At 44.3% G+C, this 24,001-nt stretch overlaps 1 protein-coding gene across 4 annotated transcripts in view; it reads left to right on the plus strand.

Annotated features, from left to right (window-relative positions):
- TEF (TEF transcription factor, PAR bZIP family member) overlaps positions 1-22,946 on the plus strand; it is a 114,932-nt gene extending 91,986 nt beyond the window's left edge. For 2 of the 4 annotated variants that reach the window (XM_063940737.1, XM_063940735.1), the window contains exons 3-5: positions 14,742-14,962; positions 15,960-16,171; positions 21,016-22,946. In XM_063940737.1, coding sequence (XP_063796807.1) covers positions 14,742-14,962; positions 15,960-16,171; positions 21,016-21,037 — 455 coding nt within the window. In that variant the 3' untranslated portion in view covers positions 21,038-22,946. Of the gene's footprint in view, positions 1-14,741; positions 14,963-15,959; positions 16,176-21,015 lie in introns of those variants that run through there. The other 2 variants (XM_063940738.1, XM_063940736.1) reach the window with 1 other exon arrangement.
- Positions 22,947-24,001: the final 1,055 nt, after the last annotated feature.

Raw genomic sequence — 24,001 nt, forward strand, 5'->3', positions numbered from 1 at the left:
AGGATGAGAAATTGGCACTTAAAGAACTAAAACAGGATGAAAACATCGTAATCAAACCGGCCGACAAAGACGGGGGCATTGTCATCCTCAATAAGGATCAGTATGAAAGAGAAGTCACCCGCCTTTTAGAAGATCAAGACACCTATGAAGTATTAAATCAAGATCCTACTAGTACTTATGAAACACAACTGAGAGAACTAATTGAGGAAGGTCTTCAACTAGGAATCATTACCATCAAAGAATTTAACTTCATCATGGAAAGAAACCCCAAAATTCCAACTTTTTACTGCTTGCCGAAAATGCATAAGGACCCTACAAATCCACCAGGACGACCTATAGTCTCAGGGATCCAATCAATCACCTCCAACTTATCAAAATACACAGATTATTTCCTTCAAGACATTGTAAAAACACAAAAAAGTTATCTAAAAGACACTATTCATATCATACAGATCCTTACTGACATACAATGGGAAGAACACTATACACTAGGAACCAGTGATGTCAAATCATTATACACATGCATTAACCATGAAACAGGTTGTGAATACACTGAACATTTTTTGAATACATCTAATCTTCCAACAAGACAGGTCAATTTCATTTTGACGAATATTGACTTCATCTTAAATCACAACTATTTTTGGAAAAACGGTAAATTTTACCATCAAAAATGTGGAACGGCAATGGGCACGTCATTCGCGCCTAATTACGCGAGCCTGTTCGTAGCAAGATGGGAAGACCAGAACATTTGGACAAATAATCCATTCAGAGAGAGCCTAATCTGCTGGTACAGATTCATTGACGACGTCTTCTTCATCTGGGGAGGGACCGATACAGATCTTCAAAAATTCATTTTGCATATAAACGAGAACAATATCAATTTAGAATTTACAACAAACACAAGCAGAAATACAGTAAACTTTTTAGACCTAGAGATCTTCATTAAAAATCATCAAATTAACACCAAAACTCACATTAAAGAACTGGAAACCACATCCTGCCAAGTTCAAGTAATCATCATGTAAACTGGAAAGCAATAATACAAAGAATCAGAAGAAATTGTAGTCAATATGAAACATATGAAAAACAGAGTGAGAATATGATACAGAATTTCATTCAGAAAGGATATAAAGTAGAAGAATAAACAAAAGAACAAGATTGATATTATGGATAGAAGAGACCTCATCAAATATAAAGAAAAAGGACCAGATGAACATATAGAAAAAATTAAATTCATCACCCAATATAACAGCAATCATCAAACCATAGAAGCTATGCTACATAAGCATTGGCATATTTTAAAATTGGATGATGATTTGAAAGACTGCCTAACAACAGATAAACCGAAGATTATATATAAAGGCAAAAAACATTAAACAAGACCTTGTGAAAAGCCATCAGAAAAGTTTTCCAAAAAATACTCCATCAAAGGGTTATCATTACTGTCTTAATTGTAAAGCCTGTAAAAATTTAAACAAAACTACAACTAAACCAGAAGAAACCTTTAAATCAAACAAAACTGGAAAAACTTATGTAATCAGAGACCATTTAAGTTGTGAGACGGAGCAAGTAATTTTACCTCCTGGAATGCCCATGTGGGCTACAGTATATTGGCCAGACCAAGAGAAAATTTAAAATAAGACTGGCAGAACACATCTACAATATAAGAAGAGGTCTGAGCACTCAGTGTGTCAAAACATTTCCTAGATTCTCACAATAAGGACCCACATGGACTAAAATTTTCTAGCAATAAAACGAATTCAGAATAACTGGAGAGGTGGAAATATTGTCACAGACTTATTAAAAAATGAAACCAGATGGATCTTTGAAATGAAAACTTTACTACCCCATGGACTTAATATTGACATCGAATTAAATGCATTTTTATAGTACACAGAATTCACTTTTATTTTGACAAGTATTTTAAGTGGCACTTAATTTTTAAAAAATTTTTTTCTGGTTATTATAATACCATTGTTTAAATAGGAGCACATGCTTGCCGCCTATTTGACGTTAACTTCCTGTGTGCACTTCCGTTTTCAAAAATGAACAATAAAGTTTTTCTAGTATAAAGGAAGGACCAGGAAACACAATTGCCATCCATGATTAAGTGTGCGGTGACGCACGAAACGCGTTGGAGGCACAGAGCTACAGCATACCATCTGACCGGCCCGAACTCCCTGACGCGAGCCGCAGTGTGACGTCATCGAGCCGCGACCTAACAGCTAGCCGCGATCCCTTACCGCTGGACGCAGCGGTACCGGAGAGAAGGGTTCAACAAACCATCTTTTGGAATCCTGCATGGTACCGGTTAGTAGTCAGGGACAGTTAGAACTTTCACATTCTGTGAATCGGAACGGACTGAGCTCAAATTCTCCAAAAGAAGCTGTAAACACGTTTTATACTAACAATCTTTTCTCTACAGGTGCCACTTTTTCATAATTTTTATAGCGCTCGCCATTTTCTCACTGCTGCGTCTGGTCTCGGACTGCTGAGCTAAGTCTCCTCTGTAAATCCGCCTGCCTCATCAGCGCTGTGATCTTACAGTCACTTAAGTATTCTACGTGTCATTTTAGACCGTGTTCGTTAAGAACAAGTGTGCTTCTGCCTGAACATTTAGTACAAGTGTTCTTAGATATACATCCAGTATCTACTGTGCATTGTTATTTCTTTATCATCCACTAGGGGTCACTGGAGTACTCTTGGGATATGGACGGGCTTCCGCAGGAAACAGCACTGAATATTTAAATTAGTAACACTCCACCCCTCCATATCCCTGAGCACTTACCCAGTGTTTTTTCTGTGCTGAACGTGGTAGCAGCTTAATACCTGAAGTCACGGTTTTGTTGAAGAAACTTTTATTTTTATTTTTATTTTTTCTACTATTTGTACACATCCCTTTCCCCCTTCCAAAAGGCAGGGTCAGGGATCGTGCAGCTGCTGATAGCAGCACGGGCGTGTCAGGCCTCTCTGAAAGAGCTCCCTCACAGCCCTCACATCCTCCTGCACTGGCTAGCCGGCGCTTACTGAAAAGCCCCGTCGGAGCCTCCGCACGTCTGCGGGAGTAAGGTATGTGAAACGGGGCGGTCAGCTCCCGCTGCCGCCCCGACGTGTGGGGACATAGTGCTTGGTGACGGCAGAGGGATTGTTACGCGGCTCTCCCCTCTCAGCCTCCGGCAGGTACCGCGGCTCTCCCCGCTCAGGCGCCCGCACGTTCGACCGCGGTTCTCCCCGCTCAGGCGCCCGCACGGTCGGCCACAGACCTCCGTGCAGGCACCGCGGCTCTCCCCGTTCAGGCGCCCGCACGGTCGGCCACAGACCTCCGTGCGGGCACCGCGGCTGTCCCCGCTCAGGCGCCCGCACGTTCGGCCACAGACCTCCGTGCAGGCACCGCTGATCGATTCTTACAGGCCGCCGCCCGCCGCAGCGCTACCTTGATTAGCTGACGCCGCTATTATACACGAGGCCACCGCTGGGACACACGAGGCACATAGCGCTCTACGATACCCGCTGGGGGCCCACACGCTGCGCTGCCGCTGTAATAAGCTAAAAGAGCAGGCAGCCATTACAGGGGGGACAATAATAATGTCGCAGAGAAATACTGCAGCAGCAGAGGAGATTGTTACAGTATAATCAGTGAAAGTTGTACCAGCACGGTGATTATATGTATAAGTTAGCAGGGCAGACATTTTTAACATGCTTCCTGTGTTTTCCTGCTGTGATTCCAGAACGTTCCTGCCTTACATCTCTACACCACCGGAAGGCGCAGGGGTGTTAGTGGGAATTTGGGATCAAATTTCTTAGTACTGGCCACGTGTATTGCACTGGGCCAGATATATATACAGAGCCACCTTATTGCTATTTTACTGAGTCGTGCAGGTGTCTGTTTTTTGTGTATTGTATTGTCTGTCGCCATGAGTAAGGCACCAGCAAAAACTAAAAAGCATATTTGCAAAGTATGTGGCAGTGTGTTACCGGATGCATCTACCACATGTAACGTATGTTTTGTGGATTCCGTTCAGAATACCATTTCTGCTCCGGTTTTGCAACCAATTTCCTCACCGGACCCTCCGTGGGGTATGTTAGTAAATGTACTGGAGAAATTTCAGACAGAAATGACCGCTGCTCGTCTGGAGCGAGAAACGTTAAGATCTGAGTCTAGGGTGAGACCGCCAGAACTACCGGAGGCGTCTCAGCCTTGCGTACGGTCCAAATCCATTTTGGGCAAACGGGATAATTTTCATATGTCTTATGATTTTCCAGTGTCTGCTATGTTGCATTCTGACGATTCCATCCCAGACCTCACGGAACACGATGAGGGCGAGGAGGGCGAAGTGGAGTCAGATGGCGAGGATGTTAACAGTTCCGGCATTGATGATCTCATCAGAGCGGTACGGCAGTCGCTAAGGTTTCCTGAAGCTGAGCAGCCTCTCACCAATGATCAGGTCGTATTTACTAAACGACGGAAGACGCCAGTAAGTTTTCCTGTGTCGGATTCTCTAAATCAGATGTTAGTAGAAACAAGACAGAATCCAGATAAACGGTTTTCTATACCTCGCAGATTTAAGTCTAGTTATCCGTTTCCAGACTCGGTAACGTGTACATGGGAGAATCCACCAATAGTTGATTCTTCAGTGTCAAAGCTTACCAAGAAATTAACCATACCAGTGCCATCAGCTACTACGCTTAAAGATCCTTCAGATCGTAAGATAGAAACTATGCTAAAATCCATGTATGTAGCAGCAGGTGTGATGCTAAGACCTGGATTGGTTGGCATTTGGGTCACTAAGGCGCTCATAATATGGCTTACAGAACTCAAATCTGCTTTACATGACGAAAACCTGATAATTCAGGTAAATCAAATGATTGAGGCTGTAGAGTATCTCTGTACAGCGTCTACTGACGTCTGTCAGCTCACTTCTCGTATTTCATCTTCGCTAGTTACGGCACGAAGAGCACTCTACCTGCGTACTTATCAAGCGGAGGCAGAGGTCAAACGAAGTATAGAGGCGTTGCCTTACGATGGCAAGAAGTTGTTTGGTCCAGAATTGGACGCATGGATTAAGGAGGCTACGGGAGGTAAGTCTGTGTTCTTACCAGTGCCTCCACCTGCGCCAAGAAGAAGGTACGCTGGACCTTCGTTCAAATCCTTTAGATCTCAGCCCTTTCGAGGACGTGGCAGAGGATCAGCCACGCCTGCTAGACGTGGTCGAGGACGTGGTTTCCATCAAACCAACACAACTCGCCAAGACGCTAAGGTTACCGACAAGCCAGTGGCATGACGGCCTACCAGCCCATCTCGGTTCTCCAACTGTGGGAGCACGCCTTCAGACGTTCCATGGGGCGTGGTTCCACACATCCGCGGAGGGCTGGATTCGCAATTTAGTGTTAAAAGGTTACAAAATAGAGTTCGACTGTCTGCCGCCTCTGCGGTTTTTCAAGACAGGCTTGCCTCTGTCAGACGACAAGAGGACAGTTTTGCAAATTGCCATTCAGTCCTTACTGGATTCGGCAGTGTTGATTCCGGTCCCTGTACACCAACAGGGTCAGGGTTATTATTCAAGTCTATTTGTGGTCCCGAAGCCGGATGGCTCAGTCAGACCAATATTGAACTTAAAGGGCCTCAATCAGTACGTAACTTACTACAGATTCAAAATGGAGTCTCTACGGTCGGTGATTGCGGGGTTAGAGACCAAGGAATTTATGATTGCGCTAGACCTCAAGGATGCGTACTTACACATTCCAATTTGGCAGCCTCATCAGAAATTCTTACGATTTGCAATACGCCAGAACCATTACCAGTTTCAGGCTCTGCCGTTTGGCCTGTCATCAGCGCCTCGGGTATTCACCAAAGTAATGTCTGTGATGATAGCTCACCTCAGATCCCTGGGAGTGACAATAGTTCCGTATTTAGACGATCTGCTCATCAAAGCTCCGTCTCCACAGATACTTACCCAACATGCGCTGCTAACTTACAATGTACTGGTTCACCACGGTTGGATTGTAAATTTCAAGAAATCACATCTGATTCCGTCTCAACGCCTTCAGTTCCTAGGTATGATTCTCGATACGGTCAATCAAAGGATTTACCTACCACAACAAAAAGTACAAATGCTACGCCATCTAGTACAATTAGTACTCAAACCACGCACAGTGTCGGTACACTTGTGCATTCGCCTGTTAGGCACAATGGTGGCAGCTTTCGAGGCGCTTCAGTTCGGAAGATTTCACTCTCGTCCATTTCAGCTGAACGTGCTTGCCCAGTGGTCGGGCTCGCATCTGCAGATTCACCACAGAGTGAGGTTGTCACCAATAGCAAGAGTTTCTCTGCTATGGTGGCTCAAGGAACACAATTTAACCGCAGGAAGACGGTTCGGAGTTTGCAATTGGATAATTCTAACTACGGACGCCAGTCTCAGAGGTTGGGGAGCGGTAATTCAAAATTGTCAGCTCCAGGGTCTCTGGGCGGATCACGAGAAATTGCTGTCTATAAATGTTCTAGAACTCCGCGCAATTTACAATGCGCTACGACAAGCAGTGCACATGATTCGCTCTCAGCCTGTCCAAGTGCAGTCAGACAATGCGACGGCGGTCGCATACATCAACAAACAAGGAGGAACGAGAAGCCGCATGGCAATGCGGGAAGTAGCTCGAATCCTCAATTGGGCGGAATGCCACCAGGTGATATTGTCGGCCGTGTTCATTCCGGGAGTGGACAACTGGGAAGCGGATTATCTCAGTCGTCGGGATTTTCACCCAGGCGAATGGTCATTAAATCCAGAAGTGTTTCACATGTTGGTTCAGCGATGGGGTTATCCTCAGGTGGACCTGATGGCATCTCGACACAATCATCAAACGCCCCAGTATGTGTCCAGAACAAGAGATCCAAAGGCAGTCGCGGTGGATGCTCTCACTGTCGCGTGGCCGTACAGTCTTGTGTATCTGTTTCCACCGTTTCCGCTGCTCCCTCTGGTGCTAAAACGGATCAAAAGAGAGTCGCTCACAGTCATACTAGTGGCGCCTCATTGGCCTCGGAGAGCTTGGTTCTCGGATCTTCGAGGATTACTCGCAGACGATCCGTGGCCGCTCCCGATACGTCCAGACCTGTTACAACAGGGTCCGTTTCTTTACCCCGATTTAGCGCGGCTGCGTTTGACGGGGTGGCTGTTGAGACCGCCCTCTTAAGAAGAGAGGGCATTCCAGATTCAGTTATACCAACCATGTTACGAGCTAGAAAGCCGGTTACGGCAGCTCATTATTACAGAATATGGCGTGCCTATATAGGTTGGTGTGAAGCTCGGAAATTTCCGACATCAGCTTTCAAGTTATGCCGCCTTTTGTTTCTACAAACAGGCTTAGATGGAGGATTGCGTTTATCTACACTAAAGGTGCAGGTATCTGCTTTGTCAATTTACTTTCAAAGACGATTGGCTCTATTGCCGTCTATACGCACTTTTCTCCAAGGTGTACTCAGGGTACAGCCTCCATTCATACCACCTACAGCGCCATGGGACTTGAATCTGGTTTTGGAGTTCTTACAGTCTTCATATTTTGAACCCTTACAACAAGTGGATATAAAGTTTCTCACTTGGAAAACAATTTTTCTCTTAGCCTTAGCTTCCGCAAGGCGTGTTTCGGATTTGGGTGCCTTGTCATGCAAGCCACCGTATTTGGTGTTTCATGATGACAGAGCGGAACTTCGGACGAATCCCGCCTTCTTACCAAAGGTAGTGTCATCTTTTCACATCAATCAACCAATAGTAGTTCCTGTGTTGACAGCACATTCTGGAACTCTGGATGTGGTTCGCGCATTACGCGTTTATGTATCCCGAACGTCTTCAGTTCGTAAGACGGATACGTTATTTGTTCTCTATGATGCTGCCAAGATGGGTTGGCCAGCATCTAAACAAACTTTATCCAGATGGATAAAACTGACCATACGCCAGGCTTACCTTCATGCTAGGTTACAACCGCCTACGTCAGTAACCGCTCATTCCACACGTTCTGTGGGAACTTCATGGGCAGCTGGTCGTGGGGCTTCTGCGACGCAGCTTTGCCGGGCGGCTACATGGTCTTCCGTGCACACGTTTGTGCGCTTTTACAAGTTTGATACTTTTGCGGCATCAGCATCTAGCTTTGGCCGCCTAGTTTTACAAGTGCCAAACAGCTCTCCCGCCCACGGGGGAAGCTTTGGTACGTCCCAAGAGTACTCCAGTGACCCCTAGTGGATGATAAAGAAAATAGGATTTTGGTACTTACCAGGTAAATCCTTTTCTTTGAATCCATAGGGGGCACTGGACGCCCACCCAGAGCAGTTTTACCTACTTGTGGTTAGTTCTGAGGATCTTATGGTAACACACTTTCACCGGCTGGTTCAAGTTACAAGTGCTGGTTAGGGTGTCAACTGTTAGTTGTCAGTAACGTTATGTGTTAACTTCGTTATTGTCAGTTATGTTATATGTAATACTCCATTATTAACCTCTCTTAATTCCTGTTCGGCTCAGTAAAAAACACTGAGTAAGTGCTCAGGGATATGGAGGGGTGGAGTGTTACTAATTTAAATATTCAGTGCTGTTTCCTGCGGAAGCCCGTCCATATCCCAAGAGTACTCCAGTGCCCCCTATGGATTCAAAGAAAAGGATTTACCTGGTAAGTACCAAAATCCTATTATCTGTGTGTGTGTGTGTGTGTGTGTATATATGTACGTATGTATGTATGTATAGACAGATAGACGATGTAGGCGGCACTCAGGAGACTAGATATGCAGCAAAAAATCCTTTGTGTCAGTCCGATGCACGTTTCGGGGGACAGCCCGTCGTCAGCGTCAACGTTTGTCCCTGACGATGGGCTGTGTCCTGAAACGTGCGTCGGACTGTGACGCAATAAAGGATTTTTTGCTGCATATCTAGTCTCCTGAATGCTGCCTACATAAGGTATACTATACCGTGGAGGGCACCGGAGCAAGTATCTTCATTTGAAAAGGGTGAGTGCCGGGCAAACACACAGTAAAACACACTAAATAGTATATACTGTGTAACACTAGATATGAGACCCTGACGCCCCTAGCCCCTCAGGGTACAGAATACAGTGATAGCAATAGGTGAGATACACTAATGAAATCCACACAGCAGCTACAGGCACACTCAATAACAGTTGCAATGCAGAAATCAATTCAGACCAACATTAAAACTGCACTGGACTAGTAAAATCACACGCGCACACAAAAATAATTTTACTGTGTTTCAGTCACATCATACCGCTTTAATCCTCTGTGTCACATAACATAAGGGGGTTATTTGTAGGTATTGTTTTTTTCTGGCTATTTGTGCTGTTCAGCTCTGCGGCTACATCTGCTATCATGTCTGCCACGCAGGGCGGGAAATCCGCGGACGCTTTTGCATCATGCAGGGCGTGCACCACTGATTTACCTGAGGGGGAAGTTATAACTGATGGTTTGTGTACTGGGTGCCATACATCTCCCTGTCAGCCCGAAGCTCCCGTAGTCACTCAGGAGCCACCTTGGCAAGCATTCTCCAGTATGTTGCATACGCTGGTGTCACGTCTTACACCCCCTGTGGGACCTCCTGTGCCATTGCAACCACATATTGTCCCTGTAGTTAATCCACGCTGGGCAGACACTGTCTACCCAGATACAACAATTAAATCAATCTTTGGTGGTACAAAAGCCTACCTCATGCCCCACTGGGGTCAAGAGGTCATCTAAGCGGGCCGCTTCCTCCTCACAATCCACTAACATTTCAGATAATTCTTCTGCTGAAGATGGGGAATATACTGATCCGTCAGACACTGAATCAGTTGCTTCTGATGAGGAACTTACAACTCGGGTTGATGTCCTTGACCTAGTGGAGGCTATTAAGCTGATTCTACAAATTGATGATGAGGTAGATCCCACTACTGCGTCTAAGAAACCTGATAAGTTTAAACGTCAGGTTGCTAAAGTAGTCTTACCGCATTCTGACCATTTAATTGACATACGCCAGGAATCCTGGTCTTCTCTGGGAAAGAAATTCTCCCTGTCTAAAAAGATGCTAGCTCGTTATCCTATTCCTGCTGAGTTGAGTAACAAATGGGAAAATCCAACGCCGGTAGACTCTCATGTCGCCCGTCTTGTGGTGTCATCTACTCTACCTGTCACCACTGTCGCCTCACTGAAGGAGCGGATGGATAAGTGTGTGGAGGGATGGCTGAAGTCTATTTACTCCCTTACTGGTGCTGTACATAGACCCACTATAGCAGCTTCCTGGGCCGCCAAAGGAATTGAAGCATGGGTTCAGGCATTGGAGGAAGAGCTACCTCGGGATATATCCGACACTGCCAGACAATATCTGTCTCATATTACCACCGCCTCCCACTATATTCAGGAGGCGTCCACTGAGGCAGGTGTTATGGCGGCCAAGGCGTCTACCACTTCTATACTGGCTCGCCGTATTCTGTGGTTGAGGTCCTGGAAGATGGACCTGCACTCCAAGAAAACCCTGGAGGTGTTCCCTTTTAAGGGAGACATCCTCTTTGGGGGGATCTAAACAAGATTGTGACTGATTTGGCATCTGCCAAGACTGTTTTTCTCCCAAGTACTAATCCTTCTACCACCTTTCGTCCTCCAGGAAAAGCGAAGGGTCAGACGTACCTGAGACAGGCTGTTACTTCCAAAGCCACTTAGCCCAAATCTAATCAATCCTGGGCTGCCAGTCAGCCTGCTTCCAAACAGGTCAAGACCGCTGCATGACAAGGCGGACCTCCTCCTGGGGGATTCCAGGGTGGGAGGCCGACTTCTACAATTCGCCCAGGTCTGGTTTAAGACTACTTCAGACGCATGGGTGCGAGAAGTTGTCTCTCATGGGTACGCGGCCTCTTTCAAGAGACGTCCCCCACGCCAGTTCTGCACGACTGTTCTTCCTTCGGATCCGTTGAAATTGCAGGATCTATACCGGGTTGTACTATCCCTCCCGGGCTCAGGAGTGGTAGTACCGGTACCTCTGTCCCAGACTCTGTTTCTAGTCCCGAAACCCAATGAGTCCTTCTGGCCTATACTCAATCTCAAATCTTTGAACAAATTTGTGAAAGTGTCCAAATTCCGTATGGAAACCCTGCGCTCTATTGTGCTGGCCATGGAACCCGAGGACTATATGGTATCCCTGGACATACAGGATGCTTACCTGCGTATACCTATTGACATTTCGCATCGGCAATATCCGCGGTTTGCTATTGGCAACTTACATTATCAATTCCAGGCTCTGCCATTTGGATTAGCCACGGCCCCTCAGATTTTCACCAAGGTCATGACCGTGATGATGACCCTTCTCCACCGTCAGGGTATCAGGATCCTGCCCTATCTGGATGACTTGCTGATCCTGGCGAACTCCCAAGAGGTTCTCCTCTGTCATCTGGAACTGGCGGTCCAATTCCTGCAAGCCCACGGGTGGATGATCAACTGGAAGAAGTCTTCGCTGGTTCCTGCTCGGAGCATGGTGCACCTGGGGGGCACTGCTGGACACACACGGCTAAAGACTGTTTCTGTCTCCGGAGAAAGTCCTGAAACTTCAGGACAGGATCAGATGCTTCCTTTCTCGCCCACGAGTGTTTATACACTCGGCGATGCAAGTACTAGGCCTCATGGTGTCTGCTTTTGACATGGTAGAGTACGCTCAATTTTCATTCCCGCCATCTGCAAAGGTAAATCCTTTCAAAGTGGGACGGGCTTCCTCTATCGGATCAGGTCTCAAATGATCTCCTTGACTCCGGGAGTTCGTCTGTCACTGAGCTGGTGGCTACAGGACCAACAGTTGAGCAGGGGCTGTCTCTTCTGGATCCCCAACTAGGTCCTACTGACTACGGACGCCAGTCTGCAGGGTTGGGACGCAATGCTAGAGCAACACGCTCTCCAGGGTCGGTAGACCAAGGAGGAATCTCTCCTCCTGATAAACATTCTGGAATTGCGGGCAGTGTTCAATGCCTTGACTGTTGCCCTGCCTCTAATACAGAACAGACCTGTTCAAGTACAATCAGACAACGCCACCACAGTGGTATACATAAATCATCAAGGCGGCACTGGCAGCCACATGACAAAGATGGAAGTGTCAAAAATCCTTTGTTGGGCGGAACGCCATCTGCCAGCAATATTGGCAGTGTTCATTCCTGGAGTCCTCAACTGGGAAGCGGATTTCCTCAGTCATCAGGACGTTCACGCCGGAGAGTGGAGTTTTTATCCGGAAGTCTTTCAACTCCTAGTGGACAAGTGGGGCCTACCAGATGTAGACCTGATGGCTTCTCGATACAATCACAAGGTTCCGGTCTTTGGATTAAGGACCAGGGATCCTCAAGCAGTGTTCGTGGACGCACTGGCAATTCCATGGAACTTTACGCGTTCCCTCCAGTGTCACTCCTGTCCAAGGTACTACAGAAGTTTAAGCAAGAAGGAGGAATACTACTTCTTCTAGTCACTCCAGCGTGGCCCATACTGCTTTGGTTCTCAGACCTGCAGGGTCTATCGATCGAGCGTCCTCTTCTACTTCCTCCAACGCCCAGACCTCCTCGTTCAGGTCCCTTGTGTCTACCAGGACCTGGCCAGACTAGCTTTGACGGCGTGGCTCTTGAAGCTTCACTCCTGAGGGCCAAAGGATTCTCCGAGGCAGTTATCCAAACTATGCTAAAGGCCCGCAAACTGGCTTCTGCACGGATTTATTTCAGGGTACTTCACCTGGTGTGCTGCTAAGAATTACGATGCATACAAATTTCCGAACTTCCAGTCTATTAACTTTTCTGCAACAAAGCCTAGACTTGGGCCTTCGTCTGGCCTCCCTCAAGGTTCATATTTCTGCCTTGTCGGTGTGGTATCGGAGAAAGATTGCGTCTATTCCTGACGTTCATACTTTCACTCAAGGTGTTTTATGGATTCAGCCTCCCTATGTTCCTCCCGTGGCTTCATGGGATCGGTCTGTTGTCTTGAATGCCCTACACGAGTCTCCATTTGAATCTGTGGACCTTTAAATGTCTTGCGCTTAGGGTCGTGTTTCTGCTGGCTATTGCCTCTGCTAGGAGGGTGTCAGACTTAGGCACTTTGTCCTGTCGTCCACTCTTTCTGATTTTTCTCAGTGACTGGGCAGTTCTTAGAACTCGTCCTGGTTATCTACCTAAGGTGGTGTCATCTTTCCATCTTAACTAAGATTGATGTTCCGGCTTTTATCTCTTCTGGTTTGCCCTCCAAAGAGCGGTCTTTGGATGTGGTATGGGCTCTCCGCATATACGTGGAGAGGTCTGCCTCTATCTGGAGGTCAGATACCCTTTTTGTACTTTTTTGGTTTTCACAAACATGGCTGGCCTGCGAATAAGCAAACCTTGGTCAGATGGATTAGAATGGTGATTGCACAAGCTTATGCGCAGGGTGGTCTCTCAGCTCCTGCAGCTATTAAAGCCCATTCTACTCGGTCTGTTGAGCAATTGTGCAAGGCAGCTACGTGGTCCTCAGTGAATACATTCATTAGGTTTTATGCCTTTGATACTTCCGCCTCCCAGGATGCTTCCTTTGGATACTGGGTTCTTGTGCCCACTACGGTGAGTCCCCTCCCATGAGGAACTGCTTTAGGACATCCCCGATGTATTCCCTGTGGAACACAGTGTACGACGTTGCAGAAAAGGAGATTTATGGTAGACTTGCCATAGTTAAAGCTCTTTCTGCGAGGTACACTGGGTTCCACAGGGCGCCCACCCTGACGCACTTAGCTTCTTTGGGTTTGTATGACATTAGCTGCTGGGCCCTTCTCCTGTCGTGAGAATGTGGTTCTACGTGACTAACATCTGCCTTCTCTTTTTACCTGCTACTGCATTGGACTGGTTAACGAAACTGATCTCCAGTGTCCGGAGGCCGGGTTATAGAGAAGGCCATGCAATGCATCCTGGGAACAGTCAAAGCTTTAGCCTGTTGGTGCCTCTGCATCAAGATCCAACTCTACATGCCCGATGTATTCCCTGTGGAACCCAGTGCACCTCGCAGAAAGAGATTTAACTATGGTAAGTCTACCATAAATCTCCTTTTTTAATGTGTGTGTATGAAGACTTTATTCACAATACATTCTCATAAGCACTGTTGTATTATTGGAGTAGGACTGACTCCTGTTTTAGAACAGCTGCTTCATCGAAAACACAACTCTAGGTGGTGCTTGGTCAGTTATTTATAACCTGCAAACATTGTGTGTAAGGAAACCAGAGAAACTGATGAAAACCCACACAAACGGGGAGAACATACATACTTAACACCGACAGGGCACTTGTCTGGAATCGAACTCATGACGTCAGTGCTGTAGAGCAGTGGTTCTTATACTGAAACCTCTGGTTTCCCCAGCAGATCATGTTTTGAGGGTTTCGGCCTGTGGCAGCAGGTGAGAAAATTTATTGATCCAGCAAAATAGAATAACTTACCTGTGCATGACTAAAATAATCGACAAAACATGACCTGTTAATGTCACCTGAGGACTGGAGTTACTGGAGTGGAGAACCCCTTTTGTGATGAAAGATTCACTTTACTGCCCACAGTGTCCATTATTTCTTAACTTTTTTTTTTTTTTTCCCCCTTAACCTTTTTCTTATACAATTATGGCTTTCTGTGTATCAAAATTTGAATGGTAACTGGAAATGGTAATACTTTGTAGTGAAGGTGTTACCTTACAATTATGCTCTATTGACATACTTTTGGCATTTTGGCTTTTTTCCTTTTAACACAGGCACATCTGTAACTGAAGATGCCGATCCTCCCAGTCCCATTGATCCTGACAAGATAGAGGTGGAAGTCAACTTCAGCCCAGACCCCACAGACTTGGTTCTTTCCAGTGTGCCAGGAGGGGAACTCTTTGACCCAAGGAAACATCGGTTTGCGGAAGAAGAGCTGAAGCCACAGCCCATGATCAAGAAGGCTAAGAAAATATACGTTCCAGAAGACATGAAGGTGTGTTCTTAAGTTCTGCCTACCGGTGAAGGGATAAATTATCATTATAACTTTTTCATTTTATTGCTAAAAAAAAAAAATAGGATGTAGTTCACTTTTTTTCAAATGTTGTATTCTTAAAACTGTACTTGACTTGTTCAATACTGCAATTAGATTATCACCAGTTACTAGTTTAACGCGGAGAGGAATTTACAATTATATAGAAATGTTAGACCATCATTTATCAAGCCATGTAGTTTAAAAACAAATCACATTACTTTCCTCCAGACAGCAAAGTTAAGTATGGTTGCATGCAGGAATGCAATCAGGATCTCGACACCCAGTGAAATGCCGGCGCTCGCAATCCCGGCACAACACTCCTATTTCCTCTTGGGTGGTGGTCCACGTCACCTGTGTTTGCCAGTGGGCCCGAAGCATGGCGAGCGCAGCGACCCCCGCAAGGGGTTATGCTGCACTCGCTGCCGGGATTCTGGCTGGCAGTTTCCTGGTGGCGGTCTCCTGACAGCCAGGATCACATACTGGTTCCTGTATGCCTCATCTTCATTCAACATAGGATATATAAAAATAATGTAAAAACTGCTAGGGTTGAGCGTGTGTAAATAAAGCAGTGGTCACACCTCCATAACTGAACCCATAGAGGCAGTTATAGCAATGGGGCAAGATTAATTGATGCCGAGGTAAATTATGTGCAGCGGCAGGGTGATGCCAAGAATCACTAAAGAGCCAGCGCGCCCCCACCTGGTGATAGAGGTCCGGTGTATCATAAAGACATTACTTAAACCTACCCATGTATGCAACGTACCAGATGTGGTTTTTGACCTCAGAGAGGGGACATTTTGTTTCCATGATTTAAAAAAACAAAAACAATTGGATTGTAAGATGTTGGTGAATACTTTACAGTCACTATGTAGGTCCTTAGACGTTAGCCTTTCACTACTGTGTATCGTACCAGCTTGCAGTTTCCTAATACAGCATTATTCATGGCATTTCATTTCAGGATGAAAGGTATTGGAGTAGAAGGAAGAAGAACAATGTGGCAGCCAAACGATCTCGAGATGCTCGCCGACTTAAAGAAAATCAGATCACGGTCCGGGCAGCCTTTCTGGAAAAGGAGAACACTGTGCTACGTACAGAGGTGGCTGAGCTGCGCAAGGAGCTTGGCAAATGCAAGAACATAATTTCCAAATATGAGACCCAATATGGACATTTGTAAGCATTCTGATAAGAGAACCCAAATTTCTGTTCCGATCAAGAGTATGACCAGTTCACCTCTGGCATTTCCTAATATCATATGTACACTTAAAGTAAAAATAGGACCAGTAACAGATTAGTGAGGTTTCTGTAGTGTATAGAATATTAAAGCATTCTTTATTTTTGATAATTCAGAGGATTGATGAACATGTTGGAGATTTTAAGGAACCTCATGCTGGTGGTGGTAATGAGGCACATGGGAGGATGATTACTATTCTAGACCAGTGCTGCTGGGCAATTCAAAGAGCCCATTATTTAATTAAATTCCCTTTATTTTTGTTAAAGATTTTATTTTGAAAAAAAAAAAAAGCCACACAGTTGTCTATGGTTTGGATGTGGGGCGGTATTGCATTGCCAGAGTGGCATAACCCTGCTATGAAACCACTATGAGCAGAGACCAGGCAACACATACCTCTCTGGTATCCTTCACTATGAGAGTACAGTTGGTGTAGTCGTGTGAGAACATTATACACACACACTGTATGTGATTCCTCTACTTTCAAAAAAGGCTAGCTGTGTGAAAGAAAGTATTGGGTGTGAATATGCAGAAAAATGACTGTTATTGAAATATTACAGACTGACATCAACATTCAGACTGCTTTGAATCTGCTGTCTGACACTAATGTTAGAGAAGTCCTGCTTGCATGAGTTGAGTGGATCTTAAGGAAACCTTTATATGATTCGAAATTAATAGCGACATAACATAGGAAGTTGGAGGCAAATGGGAAGTCCTTGTTGCAATGCAATAGATTTCAGGTCATCAATGTAAGCAGAGGCAAAGTCATGAAAAACAGTTACTTTGTTCCTTTCAAATTCATTGTGGAAGGTGTAGGGAGCCATTAAGGGTATTGGTATATACCAGAAGCAAATATGGAACCATATGTGGTAGGAATGAGTTTGCAGTAGTGTTGTGGATGGACTGGTAACCTTATTACATGCAGTGATGTAAGGAATTGTATTTGTGCGGGTATGGATCATCAAATCGACAGTGTCTAGGTCGACCACTATAGGTTGAGAGTGTCTGAAGGTCGACAGGTCAAAAGGTCGACATGAGTTTTTCATGGTTTTTTTTGGTGTCTTTTTCTCCGTACAGTGACCGGGAAGCCCAATTAGTGCACCGTGTCCCCTCGCATAGCTCGCTTAACTCGCCATGCTTCGAGCAAGGTGCTACCGCTTCGCTCGGCACAGATTACCGTTCCAGTCGTAGTCCACAAGGATCGTTAAGTATGGAGAAGTGCAAAAAAAGAAGGAAAATGTGAAAAACACACGTCGACCATTTGACCTGTCGACCTAGAAATGCTGTCGACCTTCAGACCCTGTCGACCTAGTGGCTGTCAACCTATAGTGGTCGACCTAAACATTGTCGACCTAAACAGTGTCTATCTTCAGACCAGATCCCATTTGTGCACCACCATCCAAAATTAAATTGCTGGTGACAGTGTTACCTGCTATGGCACCAATCCTAATGGACACCTATTAATACTGTTTGAACTACCCAGTGATTGCCACATTGTGGTTCCTTTCTACAGGGATGCAAGGATTGTTAAGCACCTGTAGATCTGCAAACTTCCTTTTAATTTGTCCTGTCACATTTGTCACTCCAGCTAGCTGAATTACGACTTTAATCCACTACCTGGAATGCCAAGGTGCTCACCCATTCCTGTATAAGCAACCATATCTTACATCTAATCATGATTGCTATTATATATACAGGTTGAGTATCCCATATCCAAATATTCCAAAATACGGAATATTCCAAAATACGGAATTTTTTCAGTGAGACTGAGCTAGTGAAACATTTGTTTTCTGATGGCTCAGTGTACACAGTCTTTGTTTAATATACAAAGTTATTAAAAATATTGTATTAAATGACCTCCAGGCTGTGTGTATAAGGTGTATATGAAACACAAATGAATTGTGTGAATGTACACACACTTTGCTTAATGCACAAAGTTATTAAAAATATTGTAATAAATGACCTTCAGGCTGTGGGGTGGTCTTCAGTATGCCAGCGGTCGGGCTCCCGGCGACCAGCATACCGGCGCCGGGAGCCCGACAGCCGGCATACCGACACGTATTCTCCCTCGTGGGGGTCCACGACCCCCCTGGAGGGAGAATAAAATAGTGTGGCGTGCTACGCGCGCCACCGTGCCCATAGCGCGGCGAGCGCAGCGAGCCCGCAAGGGGCTCATTTGCGCTCGCCACACTGTCGGTAAGCCGGCGGTCGGGCTCCCGGCGCCGGTATGCTGGTCGCCGGGAGCCCGACCGCCGGCATATCGTATTGAACCCAGGCTGTGTGTATAAGGTGTATATGAAACATAAATGCATTCTGTGCTTAGACTTAGGTCCCATCGTCATGATATCTCATTATGGTATGCAATTATTCCAAACTATGGAAAAATCCAAAATACTTCTGGTCCCAAGCATTTTGGATATGGGATACTCCACCTGTAATCCCTTATTATATATTCTATATAGTTTCAGGTAGTAACCTAATATCCGTTTTACACCGGGAACTCAATTATGATTGTACCCCGCTACTATGTTTAATATCGTAGAGACCAGTCGGTTTTATCTTTCTCTATAGAAAGGTGGTTGTTGTGTTGTGGATTTTTTTTGTATTGTTTTCTTAACCATTTGCCTGGTGTGGTTGCATCATTTGTGACCACACCAGGCTGCGCGTTATCTGCCCTGGGCGCAAACAATGCGACCAGTCAAACGGAGTGGTCAGCTGCCAATAGATATTCTTCTAGTAGCCGCCAATCACAGAGGGACATCCCGGCCCCTCCGCCTCCCTGCCGCCTCCCAGAGTGTCTGTTGTGCCTAATACTGCTGATTGATCTGCACGGCAGGACTACCTGTCGGCTGCGGTTGCTCTCCCCCGTCTGCCCGTGGCGCACTCTCTCTTTGGCAATTTTTTCCACAAAAAAAAAAAAAAAGTCAAGTGGTTAATACAGACGTTACTAATAAACACTGAAAGTAGCTACGTAACGGGACACAGTTTGTTTTTAAGGTGCAGGAATTTATACATATATAAATGTAACTTGTGTACATAGAACAGACAAATCATGTGACATGTAAAGGCACAAGTCTAATCATTCTACTTGTGTTAAGTGGAACATGGCGCAAGTTTTCAGTTTGCGTTTATGTTCACGGATACCGTGTGTAATTTTGTGTGCATTATAATACATGGTGTTGCATTGTCATGTCTTTAATGCGAGTAGAAGTGTGGGTCATATTACTTCTATAGTTTAGATCAAAGTTAACATCCGCTGATTACAATGGAACTGCGTTTAGACTACCTTGAAAATGTTACTATATATTCAGGCATTTATGTTTGATTACTAAGGAGTTTGGGACTACTTTTCTTCATCAATTGCTAAAGTAGTTTATTTGTTTAATGTCAACCTAAAAGTGCTATACACACTCCTTGTGAAGGCATTTGTTGGCAGGTTTATAAATTTGTACATTGCATTAAATCAGAGTTTCCCAAACTCCACCATTACAGTCCAAATTTTAAGGATATCCATGCTTCAGCAGAGGTGATTTAATCAGTACCTCAGTCAATTTGATTTAACCATCTGGACTTTGATTCTTAAAACCTGGACTGTAAGGGCAGAGTTTGGGAACTTCTGCATTAAGTAAAAACAAATCTAGTTTTTGTCAGTGTAATCTACAGTAAATAGTTTATTAATGACTATTGCAATGTATATAACATCATGTTGTAACCTAAGTTATCAACATGTTTTTTTGTATATGATGCATTGTTTTGTCATTCAAAACCGTGCAGTAAAGCAGCAATCCCAGATAGGGTTTTTCTTTTAATTATCAAGGTAAGCGCATTTTCATCAGGAATCTTTTATTTTTTTTTGCCTTTTTGCGCAACCTCTACAATTCTATCAAAGTATTTTTGGAGGGTAAATCAGGGTCTCAAAGGTTCTGGCTATTAGTATGTCATGTGGTGACAGATGGCAGAGGATGTTAGAGCTCATATGGGTGTTACAAAGCTCTCAACATGTGCTCTGCGTATACATACGCTATCTCTGCGCTTGGGATACTGGCTGTCAAAATACCAACAGTGGCATCCTGATGAATAAAATCCCGACATTAATTAAGTAGGCTAACCCCTTCCAAGAAACCCCCCGCTCCCCCACCTCCACTCTGTCTAGAGTCCCGGCAGTCCTTCGTTCACAATACCGGCATTCGAGATACTGGCGCCGGCATCTCAATCTATGTTGGGATCCCAGCGTCTGTATTCCGAGCAGTGTAGGGTTTCCGTGGTCTGTATTCCGACTGTTGGGATTCTGGATCCCGGGATCCTGAGTGCATCCCGTGCTATGTGACTGTTGTTGCTATGGTAGTCCATGACTCTGGAGAATTATAAATAATTAAAAATAGCAGCCTGGAGAAAAAGAGTAATGTTTTTGTTATGGGATTGCTGCTTTAAAGATTAATGCCATTAGAGGGGTCCGTGTCATGTCTTCACTTGGCTCTGTGGTCCGTAAGTGTTGCACTGTCCCTCTTCTTGAATTTGAAAATTTTTATTTTCATGTTCCACAAACTGCTCTGTAAATGTAACTGTTTTTATATACTAATTGTCTCTATAGGTAAGTGTGTCTATCTGTAACACTTTGTAAATGTCATTAGTGTAAATAGACGTTAGTTTTTAATTGATATCTGACACTTTTTGAGAAACGCCTCATTAAACAGAACATGTAATTATCTAATGTACAGTATGGCTGGTGTCCTCATTTGATCTGTTTGTAACTCTTGTACTGACTTTATTCTGCTTTTATTCAAAGTGACTTCAGTGATTCAGATTGATTCTCCTTTCAACATATTCAACATTTTTCTTCTTTCTCCTCCAAAACACCTTTACCAGTAAAACAATCCCGCTGCTGCCAGGAATGGATTATTAAGCAATTAAAAACAAAAACTTATCTTCAAGTACTTCAAACAACTATAAGAATTTTTTTTTTCTCCTGGTTTAAACAGAAAAAATACACACTTTTGAAGAACAGATCTTAAAAAGCAGAGGTAGCTAATACTTCAAGCTTGTGGTTATATTTGTGTTTTGTAGTCTACGTTTAATCGACAATTGAACAAATGGTAACAGCAAGCACCTTCCATACTGTATGCTAAAACGGAAGGACTCGGTCGGTGCAGAATGGTCTGTAGCTGGCTGTAGCATGTTACCATGCAGAACGCATGGTAGCCTTCATAAGGAATGCTAGAAGTGTCATGTTCAGTTCCACCAAGTCTACATTCTGTTTTGGCTGAACCAGTACATGTATGATTAGAGCAGGCACATCTGTCTAGAGTGGTGGGAAAGATAAATTCTGCCTTCTTGGAGAAAGATTGGAAGGGACCTCACACCAAGTGGAGAACCTGTGTTTTTACATGCATGACCCCGGAACCGGCTCAGTGTAAAGGATTGACCTGGGTTGCTACCAGGGTTATTCCAGGTCTGCAGCAGTGTGTAAGTCAGACCTGGGTAATATATGACGTTTGAAGATCATATACATAAGTTTGGAGATTACGTCCTCTCCAAGTGCTCCTGAGACAGCCAATCTGCAGCCTTTTAGGCATGACCTGGGTCATACATGACCTTGGTCATGCATGACCTGGGTCATACATGACCTTGGTCATGCCTGAAAGGCTGCTGATTGGCTGGCTCGGGAGCACTTGGAGAGGACGTAATCTCCAAACGTCATGTGTGAAGACAAGCGACCTTGGACCATCCACTGTGTGAAAGGGGGGGGGGGGGGAAGGAAGTATAGCTGAAGCCCTGACTCCAACCTGTGTTCAGTAGTCCTGGTTGGATGCGGGTTGGAGCTGTGACTTCCGAGTGAAAGGGGTATTTACTGATCTCTGGGTTAGCTTTTAATTTCTGTGGGAAAAATGGAAAGTTTTTACGTTCTCTCAATGTATACCACATGAATGAAGTACTTTTTTTTTGTTAATGTTTGGAAGGGGAGAGAGATTTCGGTATTAATAGTTTAGCTAGCCCTCCACCTTTTATTTTACAGTGCGTTTCCTGCATTAATTAAAACAAATGCTATTTCTCTATATACAGTACATGTAATCTGTATTTCTTTGTATGTACTGTATTACTACTAAGACTTTTGGAGGACAAATCTCCATTTTCAATACCACAATATGTATATATCACTTTATACAATGTCTCCTATCTGCAAAGGGAACACTAAGGTGAATCCAATTAGCCTTGGGGTTTACCTGCAGCTAATAACCCGCACTGACCAATTCAATTAGTGGTGCTAACCTCACACGTTAAACCACAAAGGTGGTCTGTGATAAAAGGCAACCTCTGGGTTTAACACGTGATGAAACCTATTAATTCCACATTTTACACAGAATCAGTGGGTTAGCACGGGTTACTGCTGGGGGACAGAGGTTTATTTGAGTAGCTCCGGGCATGAAACAGCTAAACCCCGCGGCTAATTGATTTCCCCCCTAAGGGTCATTTCAGTGCTGTCTTTTGTTGCATTTTATTTTCACTTTTAAGGACGTAGTCTCTTATATGGGAATATCTTTCACAACTATAATGTTTGGTTAATTGCATTTTTTTTATATAATTTTATATACTATATTACGTTTTGCAAATGTGACTGTTTCATTAAGTAGGCAAAATGTATGTATATCTCACAAGAAAGCTAAACCTGTACATAAACTTATAAAATAAATCTTTCTGTATGACTTGTTAATTGAAAAACGTCTGCCCCCAGTGTGATGATTGGTGTAACTTCATGACTTGCAAATTTGTTTTCCTGCTGCATGCATAGTTAACAATTTGAATTCACCCTTCATATTCCATATATGAAGAAAATCGTTTTATTTCTATAGGCTTTATACAGATGACAATGCCAGGACCATATGAAGAAAAAGTCATCCATTAAAATATTCTAATAGAAGTTAGATAATGCTTGCATGTCATGATATATATGGCTTGTTAGGTTTCTGTCTTACTGCATAAACCAATTGTGATATCTTACCATTTAGGCATACAGGTCAATGCTGGCCACAGAATCTTCAGATACTATCAACTGTGTACTGTATTCACTGTACCACTAACATCACTCAACCTATGGCAGGGAGTTGGCTAGTTTAAGCCAAATGTTTTTTCTTTTAAAAAAGTCTCTCTCGATGACTTCTTAGAAACCCAACCTATTATAAGGGAATCCCCCTGGTGGTCCACATCCTTGTTGTTTGTGGTCTTTATTTCAGTGAACGGAACCAATACAGTAGATTCACACACACAACAGATATAAGGTGGGTGAACTTGATCAGAGAGGTACTAAATCTACTTAGCATCAGCTAAGACTCAACAAACTCCTCCCTAACAATCCTTTAGGACAGGAGAAACCACAACTAACATTCTCAATCTTAAATTGCAAACAAGTCCGACACATTAAAGAAGCAATACACAGAGAAACACCTCATGGTTTAATCTCCTTGATGTTTATTTCAATTCAAAACAGTCTGTCCTATTGAGAGGTCTCTAAGTGTACTTTGTATTTATTATACTTTATATTGCGCCACAAGGGATCCGCAGTGCTCAATTATGGAGTACATAAATGGAAAATCAAAACGGGACATTAGTGACTTACAGTTGAAGACAGTATAGGGCAGTGATGACTAACCTTGACACTCCAGCTGTTGAACTACACATCCCAGCATGCCCTGCATCAGTTTTAGCATGGCCAAATAGCAAAACAGCAGGGCATGCTGGGATGTGTAGTTCAACAACAGCTGGAGTGTCAAGATTAG

The sequence above is a fragment of the Pseudophryne corroboree genome, chromosome 9, assembly GCF_028390025.1.
Source record: "Pseudophryne corroboree isolate aPseCor3 chromosome 9, aPseCor3.hap2, whole genome shotgun sequence".
Taxonomy (NCBI): Eukaryota; Metazoa; Chordata; class Amphibia; order Anura; family Myobatrachidae; genus Pseudophryne; species Pseudophryne corroboree.